This window comes from Notolepis coatsorum, assembly GCF_963971535.1.
Source record: "Notolepis coatsorum genome assembly, chromosome: 20".
Classification (NCBI taxonomy): Eukaryota; Metazoa; Chordata; class Actinopteri; order Aulopiformes; family Paralepididae; genus Notolepis; species Notolepis coatsorum.
The window spans coordinates 61,201,482-61,222,495 of NC_140184.1; the positions used below are offsets into that span (position 1 = coordinate 61,201,482).

The 21,014-nt window shown below is 41.9% G+C and overlaps 1 protein-coding gene across 1 annotated transcript in view; it reads left to right on the plus strand.

Moving 5' to 3' along the window:
• Positions 1-21,014, plus strand: part of kif13ba (kinesin family member 13Ba) — a gene marked incomplete at its 3' end in the record, with an annotated part of 212,184 nt that overhangs the window by 163,814 nt on the left and 27,356 nt on the right. Inside the window, exons 23-25 of the mRNA XM_084337338.1 lie at positions 3,207-3,364; positions 18,547-18,679; positions 18,894-19,076. Of these exons, the coding sequence (XP_084193464.1) occupies positions 3,207-3,364; positions 18,547-18,679; positions 18,894-19,076 (474 nt within the window). The remainder of the gene's footprint in view (positions 1-3,206; positions 3,365-18,546; positions 18,680-18,893; positions 19,077-21,014) is intronic.

Consider the following 21,014-nt stretch of genomic DNA (forward strand, 5'->3'; position numbering starts at 1 on the left):
CCCGCAGGGGAAGAGGAAAGCCGGTAGGCCGAGAAACACCTGGAGACGTTCCACACTCCAAGACCTAAAGAACATCGGAGTGAGCTGGCAAGAAGCAAAGGCCCTGGCCCAGAAGAGAGTGAGATGGAGAGCTCTGGTGGACGCCCTATGCCCCCCAACGGGGTAAAGAGGATTAAGCTAAGCTTTAGCTAATAACACTTAAAATCATAGGTAAACAAACATAGTGCTGAAAATATACACTTTGACTGCTGTTTTGATAGGGTTAGGGTCTTTACTCTTGGCTACATTTGAAGAAGAAACGCAACATTAATTAATGTGGACTATTGATCTATTTATGACGTGATATACATTTTTTACCAGTACCGGACCACTCAGGCTTAAGGGGTTAATATGTAAAACATATACAGTATTTGTCATCATTATCCCTTATATCAAAATCTATTTTCGCCAAATACATCACCTCGAATTTTGGTATTTCTACTTCTAGCATTTTTTCCATGTACTTTATGCAAAACCATTTCAGATGGTTCATGAATGAATGAAAACTTTAACAGATTGCAGAATGGGTACAATACAGTACGGCTCAATACACACAATTGTTAAGGGGATGCAGACCAGAGAAATACGTTTGTCTTGTTTACATCAGGGTCCCCCATTTTTTATTCATAGTGACATTTATGACATACACAACATACATGACATCATGACATGTATGGCATAGGGACATACATGACATACAGGTATATAGTTAAAAATATACATACGGTGGGGAGAGAATATATACATACGGTGGAATTGCAGCCTCCCGTAGGTGCTCTTTAAGAGCGGTTTTGAATGTGGGTAGGGATTCACATCTTTTTACGGCTGTGGGTAGGGCGTTCCACATTGTTGTGGCATAATTGCGAAATGTGTTTAGTCCCTTGTTTGTGCCGAATCTGGGTTGCACAAGATTTGTGGAACTCCCTCTGGTGTTGTGGGCATGGTATTCACTGACCTTTGCAAAGTATTTCGACATGTACATTGGTACCTGTGTGGTGTAGTGTATCTTGTAGACCAGGCTTATTGCAAGTAGCTGTACTCTGTCGTCTACTCTAAGCCATCCTAGCCTAGGTAGTCAAAGTGGGCAGGGGTGAGGTGGTTTCTAGGAGTAAGGTCAAGTAGTAGTCTGACCAGTTTGTTTTGTGATGTTTGTAATCTTGTTTTTAGCACCTTTGAGGTGCTTTGGTACCATGAGGTGCAAGCATAGTCGTAGTACCCTTGAATGAGAGCTCCTGCCAGAGTCTTCAGGGTATTCTTGTTAACAGCGAGGAGATCCGGTACAAGAATTCGTTGGTTCGTTGGTTGACTTTTTTTATTACATTGGATGCCATTTTGTCACAGGAAAGATTAACCTCTAGGATGGAGCCCAGGTATGTAATTTAATCTTTCCTTGTGACAAAATTGTCACCCACTGTAACTGAGAAGCTGTCGGTCTTGCTGAGTTTATTTGATCCAAAGACAATGGACTCTGTTTTACCCAGGTGTAATGATAGTTTGTTATCAGCGAGCCAGGTGCAGATTCTGCCGAGTTCTGAGCTGAGGGTTTTTTCAACCTGAGTCGCAGGGCTGAGTCGTCTGCGAACAGGAACAAGTTGCAGTCACAAGCTGACGACATGTCATTTGCATAAATTCGGAACAGTAGCGGTCCTAGTATGCTTCCTTGTGGAACACCACAGCTCACTGAGAGGGGGGGGGGATATAGTACCGTTTACCTCCACCATCTGTTCTCTCCCCTCCAGGTAGGATTGCATCCAGCTCACTGATAGACTATCAAAACCAATTGCTTTTAGCTTGTCAATCAGAATGGAGTGATTGACAGTGTCGAAGGCCTTTTGTAGGTCCAGCATGATCATGCCGCAGTATTTGCCCGCGTCCACCTCTTGTTTGATGTGGTCGTTCAAATAGAGAAGGCTTGTGTCAGTGGAGTGGATTTTTTTCTGCAAGGTACTTTTCGACCTGTTCGTAGACAATTTTTTCCATGACTTTCGAGATGGAGGTAAGAATAGAAACAGGGCGGTAGTTGCCTGGGTCTAATTTGCTGCCCTTTTTGTGCAGGGGGGTCACTCACAATTTTGAAGTCCTTGGGGACGTGTCCCTGTTTTATGGAGAGGTTTATTATGTGTGTGATGACTGGGGTGATGGCGGCTGCTGAGTCTCTGAGGAATTTGGAGGGGATGTTGTCATGGCCAGTGGCCTTGTTAGGTTGGAGGGCGCTCAGTTTTTTGAGTACCTCATCTGTTGTTACCATTTCAAGTTTGGCAAAAGAGAATTGCTAAAGCTGAAGTGTAACTCTCACTGAAATCAATCGTTGAAGTGATCAGTGTGTTTCCAGCAAACCTGGTGTTCTCCAAAGTAGCATGTGTCAAACAGAACTACCCCAACAACTAGCACTTACTGAAATCATGCCAAGTCAATGCTAAAGTTAGGGTAATGATAATGACTTAACCAAAATATATAAGTTGCTCCCCTTCCGATAGGGTCCTCTTACTCACTCTGACGATGCGTTTAGCAGGACTCCTCTGTCCTCCCACAAGCAGGTGGTGTGTCTAGTCAGAATTTGTTCAGCTTAAATGGTAGATCCATGCAGGCATGTTGTAACTTTGAATCGGCAGGGGGTGCGGCCTTTCTGAGATTTTTTTTTTCAGAACGCCGTCAGAGGAACGTTCGTTGTTTAGAATGGCTTTGAAATAAGTTATTTCTACTGACCCTCTAACTGAAAATGACGTGAGGCAAACGAGAAGAGCATAATAATTGTTTTATTTACACTTTTCAAGTCTGAAGAAATAAAAACAAACAAACCTCACTTGAACTTCTGAATACCTCACTCTGCTCCATCTCCAAATCTGTATCACTAATTTCTATATCTGGGTTAGCTGCAATCTTAGATTGAATGCGTCTCCTACAACAACGCTGTCGTGCCAAAATTAAGACGTTACACAGCTGATACCAATTGTATTATCAATGCACGGCTAATTAAGTGTTTTATATTACATCTGTCCGCGACCCGATGATTGGGGACCTCTGCTATAGAGCCATACTCCGTTATGCACAAGTTTACAGAATACAGACTCAATGTCCCTTCTCCTCTTTCTCTGCCTTTCTCTATCTCTCCACTCATCTCTCTCCCTCTCACCCATTTTACCCATTTTATACTGCTCTGTCTGTAGGAGTTGGCAGTGGCCGTAACGGAGGACTTCATTGAGTATCTGACGGAGGGAGCAGTGGCCATCGAGGTGTATGGCCACAGGCAGGCTGACCCTGGCAGGAACCCTGCCCTGTGGGACCTCAGCATCATTCAGGCCAAGACACGCACTCTACGGGACAGGTATACAATACATATATAAATACACACCCACACACGCATATACACGAACACACAAACATGTATATATACATAAATTTTTCAAAATCGAATTTCAATAAAATCTTAATTTATTCTCGAATGTTCATTCAGAGCAAGCTCTCATTCACAATGACGTCGAGAAATACACCATAATAAATAGAAAGACAGTACAGAAACAGAAAAGTAAACAATTAATAAAAAATAACTGCAGACTGTTGACGAAATGGTTGGGTTTTGAAGTACTTTTGGGCTTTGTTTTTGTATGTATGGTGCTATACTATATAAGTTTAAAATGGTCCCTGTGTCGGGGGCACAGAAGCTAAAAGCAGATTTTCCTATTCAGTGCAAATGATGGGGACTGTAAGTGTAAAAGCCAATCACCAGAGTGAGTATGATAAGGTCCAGAGCTCCAATATAGCAATGCAGTGATGTAGTGATGAAGGTGGAAGATCACCAATAATGGCTTTATACAGATGCTACAAACAGATGCCAGTCACGTCTCTCTGCCAGAGAGGACCACCCAACCTTATCATATAGCAGAGTGGAGGCTGGTGAAAATGATTCTAGGTGGCATATTCAATCAGTTTCAGTAACTACAGAACAGTATATATTGAGGCTGAGACTCACTTTTTTTGCTGCCGGTAGAACATCACGTACGAATTGGAAGAGCCGTCGCGTGTCGCGCTAACCCTTAGAGAAGCTTTGTCGTCTGGGCTTGAACTTTCCATAAATCAATTTAGTTGGATCCAACGCTGTCTGAATGTATCTTGTGATTATTATCAATTTCCGACGACAAGAGGCGTACCGGAGATTGCGCTTGTCACCAATGCAAGAGGATGCGGTCTCGACTCCCATTGCCTGCGGCTTGGGCCAGTCGTCATACTATCTCAATTGGCAGAGGTAGCGGGTGGAAAGTCGATGGGTGGGGATTGGACGTTGTGGACAGCGACTCCTATAGGTCTGTTGGGTGACGCCTGTACAGCAGAGTCAGGAAGTATCGGGGGCAGCGTGAGCCTCCCACGCGTGTGACACGTTATTCCTCGCCACTGAGAGGCCGCGCTGTCTGGTGAAAAGATGCGACAGGCTGCCTCCTCGTGTACCGGAGGGGACACGTGATGCAAGGCTTCTATCCTCACTACAGCCGACCAGTGGGAGGCGCATAGTCTAGCAACGTTCAAGATAGGGGAGGGGAGAATTGAAGGGAAAATAATTGGCGATACGAAATTGGGATGGGAGAAAAAATAGAAAATAAGGAGAAAAGGTGGATCAAAAAAATAATAATTCCGACGACAACAACTATTAGCGTTTGTTGTTATTTCCTGGTTAACGTGATTCGCAGTGATGGGCAGTAGCTAGCTACAAGTAGCGACGCTACATAGCTTAACTACATTTTTCAGTAGCGTGATGGTAGCGTCGCTACTTTTGAATCAAGTAGCAATCTCTGTAGCGCAGCTAGTTTTCGAATCAAGTAGTGACGTAGCGTCAGCAAAACGCTACACGCTACATATCCGGAGAAACAGACACAAAAGTGTCGTGTTCTCCTGTCCCGCAGCTGGATACTATTGGAGAAAACCCACTATGATTGGTTGGTTGGTTTAGATATGAGTATGACGACTCACGATTAGGCCAAAACATTACGGGTAGGCCAATCAGAGGCAGGATAGGGCGGGACATGCCACTCCAGCTCGGCAAACCAGAAGGAAAAAAAATCTAAACACAGACCATGAATGAATGAATGAACCAGTCCGCACAAAATAGCAGAAGGATTCAATGTTACCAGGGCTGATGGCATTGATGAAGATGATGTCAATAACAACAATGCCTCTCCATGGCCCTATCTGGAAAAATTTATGAGTTTGACTGAAAAAACACCTAAAACATATGTGTTTATTGTGTCAGCCAAAAACGAAGCTTCTCTCAACTTCCCACACGCCCAGCACTAACTTGAGAACACATATATTCAGGTAAGCTGATGAAAAGCTTTACATAAACATTGTCAACTGTTCCCAAACAGCACACAAGTCAGTGCACTTTTTGTCAACAGATTTAACTAACATGTTTCACTGTAGGCAGAAAATGAACAATATTATGGGGGTGGAGAAAAGAAAAAACAAACTACCATAAATAGTACATACATTAAGAGGGAAAATATCACCTAGAGCAGTGGTTCTCAACCTGTGGGTCAGGACCCCCAGGGGGGGTCCCCACATGATTTTGGGGCCATGGAATGTTTTGTGAGTTACATATTTAAATACATTTGGTCATTTAGCTGACGCTTTCATTCAAAGCAACTTACAAATTGTGTACAACAAGTCAGCAGGAGTGGTACATCTAGCAGCCAAGGATAAGTAGTATTGTTTGTCTAGCAGTGTCGAGCTTGAGTGTTATACTCTTGAGTACATACTGTACTGTAGTAGTATAGACATATTAGCATAGTTGGTGGTAGTATAGACATGGTAGCATAATAGTAAAATGCAGTAAGACAGTTATTATTAGTTAAAATTCAGATATTGAAGAAGTGTGTTTTTGGTTGATAAAGTGGGCAGGTTTCAGCTAGGAGAGGGTATCAGGCAGCCAGAAGATGCAGAGTTTAGGGATAAATAATACATAAAGATAGAATAGAAAAGAAAAAGACCATTACTGCATCAAAAGTAATCAACAAACTATACTATAAAAACTGATCAAACCAAATGGTCTCTTTCTTTTCTTTTGCAGAGGCTGCACCCAGCTAAACTTGCCTTCCTGGATTTTGTACATAATACAAGTTCATGTTAAAAAGATGACACAAAAAGCCAGACCGAGGGCTTGTTTCAGTTTTATAATAAACAATCAAACTGAGAATTTTTTTTGCCTGCCTATTTGTTTGGTGGAAACTTGATCATGAAGTAAAAAAGAAAAAAAGTAGTGCCGATGTAGCTAGCTATTTTTGCCATGTTTTTGTAGTGTAGCTTGCTACATTTATCTGGGGATAGCTTCCATTGTAGTTGAGCTATATTTAATCGAGAGTAACTTGTAGTGTAGCTTGCTACATTTTCCAAGTAGCTTGCCCATCACTGGTGATTTGGGACATGTCACACGAATGCCACGCTCAGCCAATAGTGAATAGATCCGCATGGACAATATTATTGGTTGCTTTCCCGTCTGCAAATCAGTTCCTGTTAGCTAGCATTAGCAAGCAGACTTGACCGTTGTATTGATGTTGTCTAAACGTTTAGTGTTGTCTTTCGACGCCCGCCTCAGACTCCTATCCTTCGGCACTACAACATATACATTTTATCCAGTGCACATTTGGATAGTATTGTAATATTGCGATATCCCATGGATATATATAGCTGTTTTATACATTTCATTCAACATTTGATTGCTGCATATATTTTGACGGAATCGACATGGAAGGTGACAGGATGTGATGTCACAGAAAGCTAGCATTTGCTAAAATAATCTTTATTCCAGGGCCACGGTGTGACCAGGCCAACTAACGGATTGAAAAATGAAATTACTTCTATGGCCCAGGTTGTCCTGAAAAAAAAGAGATATCACACTACAGGTTACTTGTTTAGTTTAGGAATAAGGGGCAGGTAACTATAAGATTTATTCTTCTACCTGCTCCTTTTGTCCATGGTATGGTATTTATGATTTTGTATGAAAAACTCTATGATTGTATTGTTTCCATGTGGCAAATAAAAACTCTGAATCTGAATCTGGATTGAGGTTTTACATGCATTATTACACAATTAAACCAGGCAAACCTAAAATATCACAAAATAGCTGCAAGTGTTAACAAGTAAAATAAACCTGCCATATTTAAATAGTTCAAGAAGCAGCAAATTTTGTTTGTGTGACATATTATTTGTACAGGAATTATGCCCTTCTGTCCTTCAGAGTGGAAAACCTCTCAATGACCTTATTGTTGAAGTCAGGAATGTTTCTGATAAGATTTTTCTCCATGGAGAGCATAGCCAGAGCATTCGAGCGATCCTGTGTCATGGTGTTCCTCAGGAAGGTCTTGATCCTCTTTAACACTTTGTATGCCACTCACGGCTTTTCTCGGGTTTACGCCCCGACCGTTGAATGCCACGTCACGAGTATTCTCGGGTTTTTTATTTATTTATTAATTTTTATTATTATTGGCGATCTGAAATCATATTGCATCACGCGAGCCTACTGTTGGAGATCCAGGGACCGCCGGCGCTCAGATGTGAAAAAAGCGCCCCCTATCGTCTCCCAGATGGTAAATCACCCTTTTGGAATGGACTCAATGAAAGCGAATGGGAGAACGGATTTCTGACTCCACATTTTACTTCTCACTGATGCAGCCGGGGTCTACCAGAGTTCATTTTGGAGCCTCTGAGCCACGGCGAATATGGGTTATACTGTACACACGATGGATCAATACAATTATCGATTTTTTCGAATGGCGATCAGAAATTTGAATAAACCATTTGGATACCATCTGACCTCAGGTAAGGAATCTATGTTATCAGTGTTAGGATAATCAGACTCGTTTTCACGGATATATAAGCGTTTATGTGATATGTGATATGGCTGTTTTGACTGTAAAAGCCATGAGGAAATAAGAGCAGCGATTATCAGCGCACGGCACGAGCGTGCGTGCGCACACATATACTATCGATCATCTAGCGTTTATTTGAAAACTATTCATAAATAGGCCGACAAATAGTGGCGGCTACGTGGCGCAGTGGGCAAGGCGCTCGCAACGAATGCTGGAGACTAGGCTCGAACAGGATGCCTCCTGTTCGAGCCCCGCTCTCCACATTGCTTTCAGTTTAGCTGGTCGTCCACAGTAATACACATTGGCCGTATTATGGGGAGGGAAACTGAAGGGTGGGGATCGGGCGTTGTGGACAGCGACTCCTACAGGTCGGTTGGTGCGCCTGCGCAGTAGAATCAAGAAGCGACGGGGGCGGGGCCCCTCCAAAGCCCAGACCCCCGACGCTGAAAGATCGAGCCGCGCAGGTGAAAAGATGTGACGGCTGTTACCTCGAGTATCGGAGGGGACTCGTGCTATGTATGACTTAGTCCACATTGCAGCCGGCTTGTAGGAGGCAAGAAACAACATTTGAAGACAGGGGAGGTTTGAATTGGACGATATGAAAATTGGGATGGGAGAAAAATAGAAAATGGGAGAAAAAGTGGATAAAAAAAAAAAATAGGCCGACAAATGACAACGTGATTATCATAGGCATGGGTTGTTTTTTCCCCGAAAACGGGTGATTTTCAAAATGCTATCAAACGGAAATGAAGCGATAAAAAAACAATCTGCCTTCACAATGTTGACTGGAAAATTATTCTTTGATAAGCGACGGGCAGATTAGACACAGCCATAATTTAAAACATAGATTAGGCGATATTAACGTTAACATTGGCCGTGGATGGTGGCATTCAAGGGGGTAAAAAGGAAAACACGGCTGGCGCTCAAAGTGTTAACACTTTGATTGCCTAAGGCTAAATTCATGATATACCATCCCTTGCCAGCTCTATTTGTCTATGGAGAAGTTCCCCTTCTTTGCAGGGCTATACCTTTTTAAATTCTATTGCTAAATTGCCATTATTAGGGCCCATTCAATGTCCTATATGTATTGTTCAGGGTGTATGAACGTTAAACTTTTTCATTCACATATTCATACTAAAATATGATCTAAAGTATAAGTATGTTTTCATCTCTTTCTGCAGCTTTCTCCAGAACGTGATTTATAGCCCCAAATGCATTATATTGATGATCAAATACAGTTTGATAGCAATCGGCGCGATATAAAAAAAATCCTACTGGACGGACTTCTGGAAGTTACTACACGTCATCCGATGTTGACCGGATGGGCGAGGGGGCGTTTATAATTCCGTGGGCAGCGTTATACCATTCATCTAATGTGGGTAAAATGTTCATCATAGCAGTTAGTGTCGAACACGGTAATATTACACGCTAAAACTCACCCCAGTCTCCGCGGGCCTTTGGAGCGATCAGCGTGGGGTAGACAGTTTTCCATTATGGGATGTCGAAATACCCGGTCCATTTCCAGGTTGTATAATACTATATACGTCCAAATCATGTTGTTTATCGAGTTATTTGCAACCGATCGATGTCCAGTGTATCAAGATGGAGTCCCGGGACCTATAGCGAGTGCCCGGAAGTAATATGGGTGATCAGCACTTCATCCACATAACTTCCTGTTTGGCGCTTCTGCCGATCGGCCACCAGATGGCGCTCTTGAACCGCTAGAGGATTGAGAGGAGCTCAGAACTGTGTGTGAAGGCTGCGGATGGAAAATATGATTCCGATCACAGATTTTTGAAATATTGATATTAACATGGTGAAGCATGGTTAAATGCCACCACCCACTTCAATGATAGCGCTGTGAACGCATAATCTCTGTCTTAAATTGTGTCTAATCTGCCTGTCGCTTATCAATAACTTGTTTGCAGTCAACAGTGTCTAAACGGATTGTTTTTTAATCGGTTCATTTCCCTTTTATAGCATTTTGAAAAGCCCTCGTTTTCAAGGCAAATATATAGATTCCGTGATAAAAGGCATTTACTGGAATATTCTGGAATACACAAACACGTTGTCATTTTTCAGCCTATTTATGAATCGTTTTCAAATAAACGCTAGATTATCGATAGTATATGTGTACTTATGCACGCTATAGAGGCGGGCTGAAAAATCGATTCTCTCATTTCCTCATCAGCGATCACAGCCACACACACACGCATAGGGAAAACGCTTATATATAGGTGAAAATAGCTCTGATTATCCTAAGACTGGTAAAATGAATTCCTTACCTGAGATCAGATGTTATCCAAAAAGATTATTCCAATTCCTGATCGCCATTCCAAATATCAATCACGCTTATTGATTACAGCGTTGGGTACTGTAAATACATAATCCACAAGTTTTCCGGGCCGGCGAGCACAATGGATTCTTCAGTTGGCCTTGAGGGAAAAGTAAAATGAGGAAACTGGCCACCCCCCCTTCGTCAGTGTAAAGTAATGGGGTGCAGTTACACAGGGAGAGACGATAGGGGGCGGTATCTTCCCAATTGAGCTCAGAGAGACTCTGCAGCACTAACCCGAGGCTCGATTGATGAAATATGAATTCAAATCGCCAATAAAAAAATAAACGACAAACAAACGCTATATAGCGTCGGGGGCACTCAAAGGTCGGCATGAACTAACGACAAAACGCGTCCGTGGCACTCAATGTGTTAAAGGTCCCCTATTGTTCACTATTGCCAATTTTACACAATTCCTGTGAGTCTATGGAACACATCTGTAAATTTGTTTTCAATCAAATGCATTGTTTTGTATTTTTAATCAAGTACTTTGGTACACCACTCTCTCCCCTTCCAAAGTACAAGCTGTTTTTGGCTGGGCTCCGCCCATACTCGCAATGCAGTGTGTGTGTGTGTGTGTGTGTGGGGGTACTGTAAGTTGGGCGAGTGTGTGTGTGTGGGGTACTGTAAGTTGGGCGAGTGTGTGTGTGTGGGGTACTGTAAGTTGGGCGAGTGTGTGTGTGTGGGGTACTGTAAGTTGGGCGAGTGTGTGTGTGTGGGGGTATTGTAAGTTGGGCGAGTGTGTGTGTGTGGGGTACTGTAAGTTGGGCGAGTGTGTGTGTGTGGGGTACTGTAAGTTGGGCGAGTGTGTGTGTGTGGGGTACTGTAAGTTGGGCGAGTGTGTGTGTGTGGGGTACTGTAAGTTGGGCGAGTGTGTGTGTGTGGGGTACTGTAAGTTGGGCGAGTGTGTGTGTGTGGGGTACTGTAAGTTGGGCGAGTGTGTGTGTGTGGGGTACTGTAAGTTGGGCGAGTGTGTGTGTGTGGGGTACTGTAAGTTGGGCGAGTGTGTGTGTGTGGGGTACTGTAAGTTGGGCGAGTGTGTGTGTGTGGGGTACTGTAAGTTGGGCGCGTGTGTGTGTGTGGGGTACTGTAAGTTGGGCGAGTGTGTGTGTGTGGGGTACTGTAAGTTGGGCGAGTGTGTGTGTGTGGGGTACTGTAAGTTGGGCGAGTGTGTGTGTGTGGGGTACTGTAAGTTGGGCGAGTGTGTGTGTGTGGGGTACTGTAAGTTGGGCGAGTGTGTGTGTGTGTGTGAGAGGGAGAGACGGGAGGAGAGAAGCCGGTAAAGCAAGTCTCATCTCAGCCGCGGCTGAGTCTCCTGAACAACAGCCTGTAGCCCAAAAACTGCCACTGCCCTGGGCCCCTGGCTCATTTCTTGTGGAGCACGATATCATTAGGAAACGATTAGGAACACTGTCAAACACTTTTGAGGAAGTGCTGACAGTGGAACAGCTGAAGGTGGCAACTCTGCCGTCGAAGCCGCTTCCACATTATTTCCACTTGCTGCTGCTGCTTGCCCGTTTTGCTCATAATTTCCTCAAATCACAGTTGATTGTGGGCGGGCGGTGGCAGATCAGATTTCGTACACGTCACAGATCGAGTCAATTCAGAATGGCTTGTTTCAGTGGGGGGCGTTATTGTCTCAGCTGAACTGCAGAAATAGGACTTGGTACATATTTCACATTTAGTCAGTGTTGGTACAACCCCACATTGCTTGAAAACCATGCAAAACACTGGAAGAGGCCATTTTTACAATAGGGGACCGTTAACACTTTATTGTAAATCATCCCTCAGGGTAAAACGTTATTGAATAGAGAAAGAAGTGTCATGCAGGTCCCTAATGGTAAATTCTATTTCCTGTTTAATGCCGAGGAAAATATATCTATTCATGTTTATCACACCTTGTTTGGAGGCGCATTGCTGTGTATGAATGTCCGTTCTATATGCCGCAAACTATCATTAATTTGATCTTCGAGAGACAGCCCCTTCTCAATCTAGCACCAATCCTCCTCACGCACAGAGAGAGGGTGTGTGTGTGTGTGCGTTCGCCACACTAGTATGAGGCTATGCTAATTAAGTATTACATCACGCGCAGGAGTGGGTTATATATATTGAAATTCTTTATTTGGAATTACCCCTTGAGATGAACCATCTTGTTTTCAAGGGGGTCCACAGCTTACAAAATACATAAATTACATATCTGTATTAAACATAACAAACAAAAAGAAACAAACAAAAACCAAACACAAAACAAGATAAAATAATAATAAACAGGTTCAAACAACATCAAACAAGAGGAACATAAGACAAACAAACAACAAAACACAGAGCACATATTCAAGTGATTGCTTCAAAGATCTGTTATACTATTATTGGTGGAAACATGAACAAGTAATCTCAAGGTGAGAGGACAGTGCAGTTTTAAACAGTTGGGAGGATGTTATAGATCGAATATGAACTGGAAGATTATTCCAGTCAGATGGACCTTTGAACATGAATGATTTTTTGCCAACTGAGGTAGTTACATTTGTTGGAACTTTAAAAAAAAAAAATAGCTGTGCACAGTGTCTCAGTTGATGTCTAGAGGTGAAAGTGTCCATATACTGTTTGAGATATTGTGGATAATTGAAGTGAATACATTTACTAACCAGTGCTGCTGTCGTCTTACTGTGGGAGATGGTTTCATACATGGTGCAGTGGTGTGTCAAATATGGGCAGCAAAGAGCAAATCTGCATAGACGGTTGAATAGTGTGTTTAGTGGAAGAAGGTTAGTTTTAGATGCAGTTTGGTAAACTACGTTAGCGTAATCCATGATGGGTAAAATTAGTTGATGAACCAGTTTCTTTCTGACGGGGAGTGTGAAACATTTTCTGTTGCGGTAGAGAACACCAGCACTAAAGTTGACTTTTCTAACAATATTATCTATGTGACATTTGTATGAGAGTTCTGAATCAAGCCCCATAGACCAAGGTATTTAATGTGATCAACTCTATGCAGTTGTGTACCGTCCAGACAAGTGATATTAAATGGTTGATTAATGGTTTTGGATGCAAGATTATGGATGGTCCCAAAGAGCATAGTATTAGTTTTAGTTTTGTTGATTAGTAGTTTATTAGCCGAGAGCCATGATTCGAGTTTATTGAAATTTTATTGCAGTGTTGACTGAATTTGACGTAAGGTAATTTGAGATGTATATATCACTGTCGTCGGCATAGAGTTGAGCATTACATCCTGTGAAAATTGAGGGGAGATCATTAATAAATATTGAGAACAAGAGCGGGCCTAATGTTGAGCCTTGAGGCACCCCACGTTCCTGTACTGCCAATTCAGATCTACCATCCTGTATAGCAACACACTGTTTTCTGTTGTGCAGATATGAATTAAACCAGAGTAGGGCATTGCGTGAGAGGCCAATATGAGAATTAGACCATGCCTAGGGGTGGTCGTTAGACCCCCCTAGGCATAATAATAATAATGGATTGGATTTATATAGCGCTCTTCTCTGACTGACTGTTGCTCTGACTCAGAGCGCTTCACAGAGTCCATTATTCGTTCATACACAGTCATACCGGTGGTGGTAAGCTACAATTGCAGCCAGAGCTGTCTAATTCTCATAACCCATGACTGCGCGTGGTGTAATGGCTTTTATACAACTGGCGCATTCATCCAACCTTATTGCTATGCAATAAACACACATTCATTGAAGTTATTGACGACAACCATCCGCAGAAAAAGTTGTTCCAAAAGAAAAGAAGAGACGTTGCCTCCGTGTGTAGAAGCAGCGCTGTTTCAAGGCATGAGCGTGGATTATGGGATTGATTGATTGATTGAACATTTTATTATAGATAGACAGTGCTTACATCTTTATACAATTGCCGAATTCATCCAACCTTATTGCTATACAATAAACACACATTAATTGAAGCATAATGGAGATTTATTCACAAAACCATCCGCAGAAAAAGTACATCCAAAAAAATAAAAAAGTTCTAGTCGCGTTAAAATACGTCATGGGCTATAGGCTTTTAAAACAATTTAATAGACTAAACTTCATTTTAACTTCTTTAATTCACATGTGTTTATTTCATTAAATTTTTCCCGACATAATGCTACCTGCCTCGACGAAATCCGTGATTCGGTTGCGATACAGATGAATTATGAAGTTAGCGGTTGTTATTGGAATGATTGATTGATTGAAAATTGTATTACCAGATTGCAGAATGGGTACAATACAGTACAGCTCAATACACACAATTGTTAAGGGGATGCAGACCAGAGAAAGACTTTCGTCTTGTTTACATCAGGGTCCCCCATTTTCAATTCATAACATATATGACATGCATGACATACAGATAGACAGTACTGCTACATCTAGACATTTATGACATACCAGATTTACAAATACAGTACTTTTTTTGTAGGGTGATTATGGTTTATTTACATTGATGGTAACGTTCCCGGTTATAGTGCGGTTTGTGAAAAGAGTATCTGGGTTGTTATTTTGCCTCTTAGCTGGAACAGTATTTTTTCCTTATCCGGCTTCTCCTGCTGTGCATCCCATTCATCAAATGTCAGTCCACCAAATAGATCAACATTTGCAATGAAATCGGCCATTTTTACCAACTTGTGTTTACAAACAAACCTGTGTGGGACATCCAGTGAAATGACTGTCCTTTTGAAGGAGAGGGAGATTTTACAACGAATGCCATCTAACACCACACTTCCCGCAATTTATATTTTGAATAGGTTGCTTCAAAGCATGTTATTGGTTTGATTGATTGGACATTTTATTAACAGTGAAATTAGTGTCCTTTTGACGAATGGCATCTAACAGACTTCGCGCGATTTTTATTTTGTTCCACAATGACTCATGACCCACCAATTACATAATCCAACATTGTGTAAGAAACGAACACATTCCACGTGACAATCGTTTTTGAATTAGTCGTTATGATGCTTTCAACACATCCATTTGTAAAGATGATTGTCCGCCATCTTGGTTTTTCCTAAAAAGTGAAACTGGCGGAGTGATTGTAATTCGGTTGTGGGTGGGGTCTGGGATCACGAGCGTGGGTTATGAGAAATAACCACGTCTAACTTGACTTTCAGCCAATCAGAATCGAGAAATTTGCATGCCGTTGTATAAATTACAGGTAATCTCTCAGTGTTGTGCGTGGGCTGAACGAACATCCGGCCATTTGCGCAAGTTATATTTTGGGAAGGGGTGAACTTGGAGTTTTGAATAAAATTCTGCACGCAAAAAAATATTCTGCACGTGCGTTCCGTTGGTGGTTAACGTACCGTTGCATTAGTTCGGTACACAGCGCGTACTGAACCAAAGGTCCAGTACTGAAACGGTTCAGTACGAATGCGTGTACCATTACACCCCTAATACATACATACACACATGCACAATCAGGTTAACCCTTCTTTGTGGGATCTCGGCATAATACAGGCCAAGGCGCATCTTATATATAAACACACACAGAGACTGACCCTCTCTTTGAGACCTCAGCATGAGGGATGTAACACAGTTCAATCCAACGTTGCTTTCATTCAGCTTCTTCAGGCATAGTTTTGATTAGGGGTCTCGCAATTAATTGACTGAATCGAATAATTAGATTACAAAAATGAATTGATTAACTGTACAGTTTCTACGTCAAATGTATATACTCTTTTTTTCTAGACTCTTTTTGTATCACAAACTACTGTATTTGCAAATCTGGTATGTCATAAATGTATAGATGTAGCAGTACTGTCTATCTGTATGTCATGTATGTCATATATGTTAAGATGAATTGAAAATGGGGGACCCTGATGTAAACAAGACGAAAGTCTTTCTCTGGTCTGCATCCCCTTAACAATTGTATGTATTGAGCTGTACTGTACTGTACCCATTCTGCAATCTGTTAATAAAGTTTTCAATCAATCAAACTCATTGAGCACCACGCTCTTTTCCCATCTTTACTCAATGGCGCCAGCATTAGTGACCATTTTAGCGATGTTTTGTGGACCCATCGTGTGTTCTGTATTATAGCTATGGAGACAATAGTATGGCTCATTTGACAGGCATTGTTCATAGTCCATCTTGCTTGATTTTACTGCAGCATTCGACATCATTGATCACAAATTCTTACTTAAAAAACGTGAATGTTACGGTTTCTCCTTATCTGCATTATCTTGGATTCAAACTTATTCAGCAAACCGGAAACAAATAAGTTATTTTTAATGGGAGTTACTCAGAAGTTAAAACGGTAAGGTGTGGAGTACCCCAAGGAAGTTGCCTTGGGCCTTTGCTCTACACCATATTTACAAATGACATGCCTTTTGTCCTAAATAAGTCCTATATTTCTATGTATGCGGATGATTCAACGATTTGTGATGGAATGGATAAAGAATAACAAACTAGTTCTAAACATATCAAAGACAAGTAGTATCATTTTCAGTTCAAACCATACTCTTAAAAACGAACCCAGTCTTAAAACTTTTGATAAGTGATGTGGTAATTAATCAAGTCCGGGAGACTAAACTCCTAGGAGTAACATTACATTAGACAGTAAATTGTCATGGTCACACCATATAAACAATATAGTAGTGAAAATGGGAAGAAGGATTTCTGTTGTTAAAAAAATTGCTAATTTGATACCACTAAATTCTATCAAACAGGTCATTCAAGCTCTGGTTTTGTTAAATCTTGACTATTGTCCTGCAGTATGGTCGAATGTAACGACGAATAAACTGAAAAAAGTGCAAGCAGCATGTATAGCGCTTCGCTGTGAGAACAGAACTAACGTTGCAACGATGCACAGTTGTTTAACTTGGTTACTTGTCAAACATAGTTACATAAACATAACATATTACTCTGCTAGGGCGGCTACGTGGCGTAGTGGGCAAGGCGCTCGCCACGAATGACGGAGACGCTGGGCTTGCCTGTTCGAGCCCAGCGCTCCACATTGCTTTCAGTTTAGCTGGTCGTTCATACTAATACACATTGGCCGTATTAGGGGGTGGGAAACTGATGGGTGGGGATCGGGCGTTGTGGACAGCGACTCCTACAGGTCGGTTGGTGCGCCTGCGCAGTAGAATCAGGAAGTGTCTGGGGCAGCGTGAGCCTCCCACGCGTTACTCCTCGCCATTGAGAGATCGAGCTGCGCAGGTGAAAAGATGCGACTGCTGTTACCTCAAGTACCGGAGGGGACTTGTGCTATGTATGACTTAGTCCACATTGCAGCCGGCTTGTGGGAGGCAAGAAACAGCGTTCGTGACAGGGGAGGGTTGAATTGGATTATACGAAATTGGGATGGGAGAAAAATATAGAAAATGGGAGAAAAAGTGGATAAAAAAAAACATATTACTCTGCTCACTCCTTGTATTCACTAGGAATATTCTTGTTACAAAGATCCCCTAAAATGTATATAACAATTTATCTATAAGTCTTGACAGACGCAACCATTCCACCAGACATGCTTCTGCACAAGGTTTTACACAACATTTTCAACCAAAGAAATTGACATTCCCTAATAGATAGTGTGTACGTAAATGAAAATGTATTTGTCTGAAAAAGAGGTATGGATATACGTAGATGAAAAGGTATGTCTGATATGGATATATTATTAAAAGATTGTATAATTGGTTGATATGAACATAGTTAATGTATTTTTTCAACCGTTATTTAAAATCGTAAGCATCTGAATGTTATGATTGTGAAAAGCTAAATAGTATATTATGCTGTATTGTATTATGAATTAATTATGAGTAGGTATTATTGTATTGTATTATGAATTGATTAGGCGTATATATTGTTGTATTGTATTATGAATTTGATTAGGAGTATTTATTGTTGTTTTAATTGTCTGTATGACATGTGAATGTTGTGAGTGTATAAAGTCTGTAACTGTATTTTACGTGTTATGGACCCCAGGAAGAATAGCCACAGCACTGCTATGGCTAATGGGGATCCAAATAAACGTACTTAAACTGACTAACCAGTTAATTTCAGGTTCGGTAAAATAGACATAGAATATACCTTACCTTAGCCAGAAGGTACTCCAAAAAGAATAATCCCAGTAATCCCATCGGCGATCGCGATTACTCGTGTATATGTGTATACTCGTGTATACGGGAAACGATAGGCTTGAGGCGAGAAAATCTCAGAGCGATTGCTCTGCAAGAACTCCTCCCCCTCAGAGGGAGTCAGGACATACAGGGATCAGGACAGACACTGTCTAAACTAAACTATCAGAGTTAAAAAGGTAGGCGAGAGATTAGATCGTCATTGCAATTCCAACATAGGTTGTTGTTGTTGTCTCCCCCTGCAGATGGAGTGAGGTAACGCGGCGTCTGGAGATTTGGGTTCAGATACTGGAGATAAATGAGAATGGAGACTTCATGCCTGTAGAGGTGGTCCCTGCCAGGGACGTTCGCACTGGAGGCATCTTCCAGCTACGACAGGTAGCCCTTGTGTGTGTGTCTGTATGGAATATTACTTAATGATCATTTCCAGGTCTGGGAAAGTTTTTCTTTTTTAGTATAGGAAAATACTGTTGTTCACCCCATAACATGTTCTACAGATTCAAGGAAATCATATCAAATTGTTTAAAAGATACATAAGATGTGACTGACTTTTAATATTGCCCCCCCCCCCTATCCTCTCCCACCATCTCAGGGCCAGTCGCGGCGTATCCAGGTGGAGGTTCGCTCGGTGCAGGACTCGGGCACCATGCCTCTGATATCGGAGGTGGTGCTGGCCGTCTCTGTGGGCTGTGTGGAGATCAGACAGTCCCGGGTCAACCAGGGCAAGGCCACCGAGCCCCTGCCGCAGGAGGCAGACGAGATGGACAGCTATCAGGTCGGCACTGAAACATGTATAGGCCCGAGATTCCCAGACTGTCGAGGACCATCAAGTAGATACACATTAGACTCCATCTCGTTTTAATTTGTCTCCGGGACGCCCTTTTGAAGGTTATTCTTTGATCTGATTTCCATAACTGAGATGGCAGTAATATCTTGAGTGTAATGTTTTAACTAGGACCCATTAGGACTAGGGATGTCCGATATTATCGGCCGATATCGGCATTAAAATGTGATATCGGAAAATATCGGTATCGGTTTTCAATTTTTTTTTAATTCTTTTTAAATTTTTTACATTTCTATAGAAATGATGTCCGATATTATCGGCCTACGGATATTATCGGCATTAAAATGTGATATCGGTATCGGAAATTAAGAGTTGGACAATATCGGTATATCGGTATCGGTAAAAAAGCCAATATCGAGCATCCCTAATTAGGACCCCCCCTGAAAGACCCCTGAGGGTCCCCGGACTCCACTTTGTGAACCGCTGATATAGCATGTACCTGGGGTTCCCACCCATTTTCATGTCAAGGACCCCAAAATACAAATGCATTCAACCACGGACGCCAAACTGAATTCTTTCTCAGTTACCCCCCAGCCATCCAAAACGATTTGTTGTTGGATATGATTTAGCGATGAGGTTCATAACTGTCTATACTATAACAGCAGAGATAATAGAGGAGAGATTATCAGGATAGTCATTCTCATTCTGCCACATTCTGGTGAATTAAATATTTGTGAAATTAAACTCCACCTTGGACACCATTTTGGAGACCACACGCTGTAATTTTGTTCCTGGGACCGGCAAGCTATAATATGAGTTAGAGGCAGGGGCGTAGCTGGGGGGGGGGTAGCTTAGGATGATTCCAAGGGCCCAGCACTGGGGGGGCCCCACCAAAAAAAAAAAAAAAAATGTTTTACTAGACATCACTCGGGTGTATTATTGATGCTCTCATTGATACTATGTTTGTTTCTGAAGTGTGTGTGTGAGATATATAGAGAGAGAGGGGGGGCTTTGGTAGACTATTGCATTGGTTCATTCATTGAAGATGAACGCAATGCGACATCCTTTACTAGGCTCACCCACCAACAGTGCAGGTGCTGAACTGCTGATCCGAATGTATAGGTAAAAACCATATTATGCGTTTTCATCAATAAAAAAATTGCCAAAAAAAAATCCGCTTGCGCGCTTACTGGGGGCCTACAAATACATTCTTTCATGGGGCCCAGAATCTGGAGCTACACCCCTGGTTAGAGGACAATGTGTTTTAACACGAGTTAAAATAATTGACATTTCATTGCTGCCCCCTGAGGCTCAATTGTCTCGTGTGCTGCTCTTGAATTACCATACTATGACATCAGTGGTTCAAATCATGACTGACACTATGCTCTTTTGTGCTGAAATAACGCTGCTTTTTATAAAGGTCTCGCAAAAGTGCATGTCTTTTACTTTTCAAACATATTGCTTTACAACTGGCAAATTGTCGACACTCCTACATGCATGTCCTAGTAGGGTAGTTTTGTAAGTGTGCAGGTCATGTAGGTGCTTCTAGCAACAACAAGGTAGTTGTGATGAATCCCACCTGCACCTCTCAAAATCATCACCTTGAAGGGCGTTCTCCTGCTTTCACCTGCAACAGTCACTGTGTAAAAGCCCTGCTGCTTCTCACCAGATCTGAGACCCTGTTTCTTTTCATACACATACTGTACTGCCACTGTTTGAATACAAATTTAAATCTGATTGGTAATTCTTGATTGACTTGTTGTGATTGGATGTAATTCTAGATTAACTTGTTGTGATTGGATGTAATTCTAGATTAACTTGTTGTGATTGGGTGTAATTCTAGATTGACTTGTGATTGGATGTAATTCTAGATTGCCTTGTTGTGATTGGGTGTAATTCTAGATTGCCTTGTTGTGATTGGGTGTAATT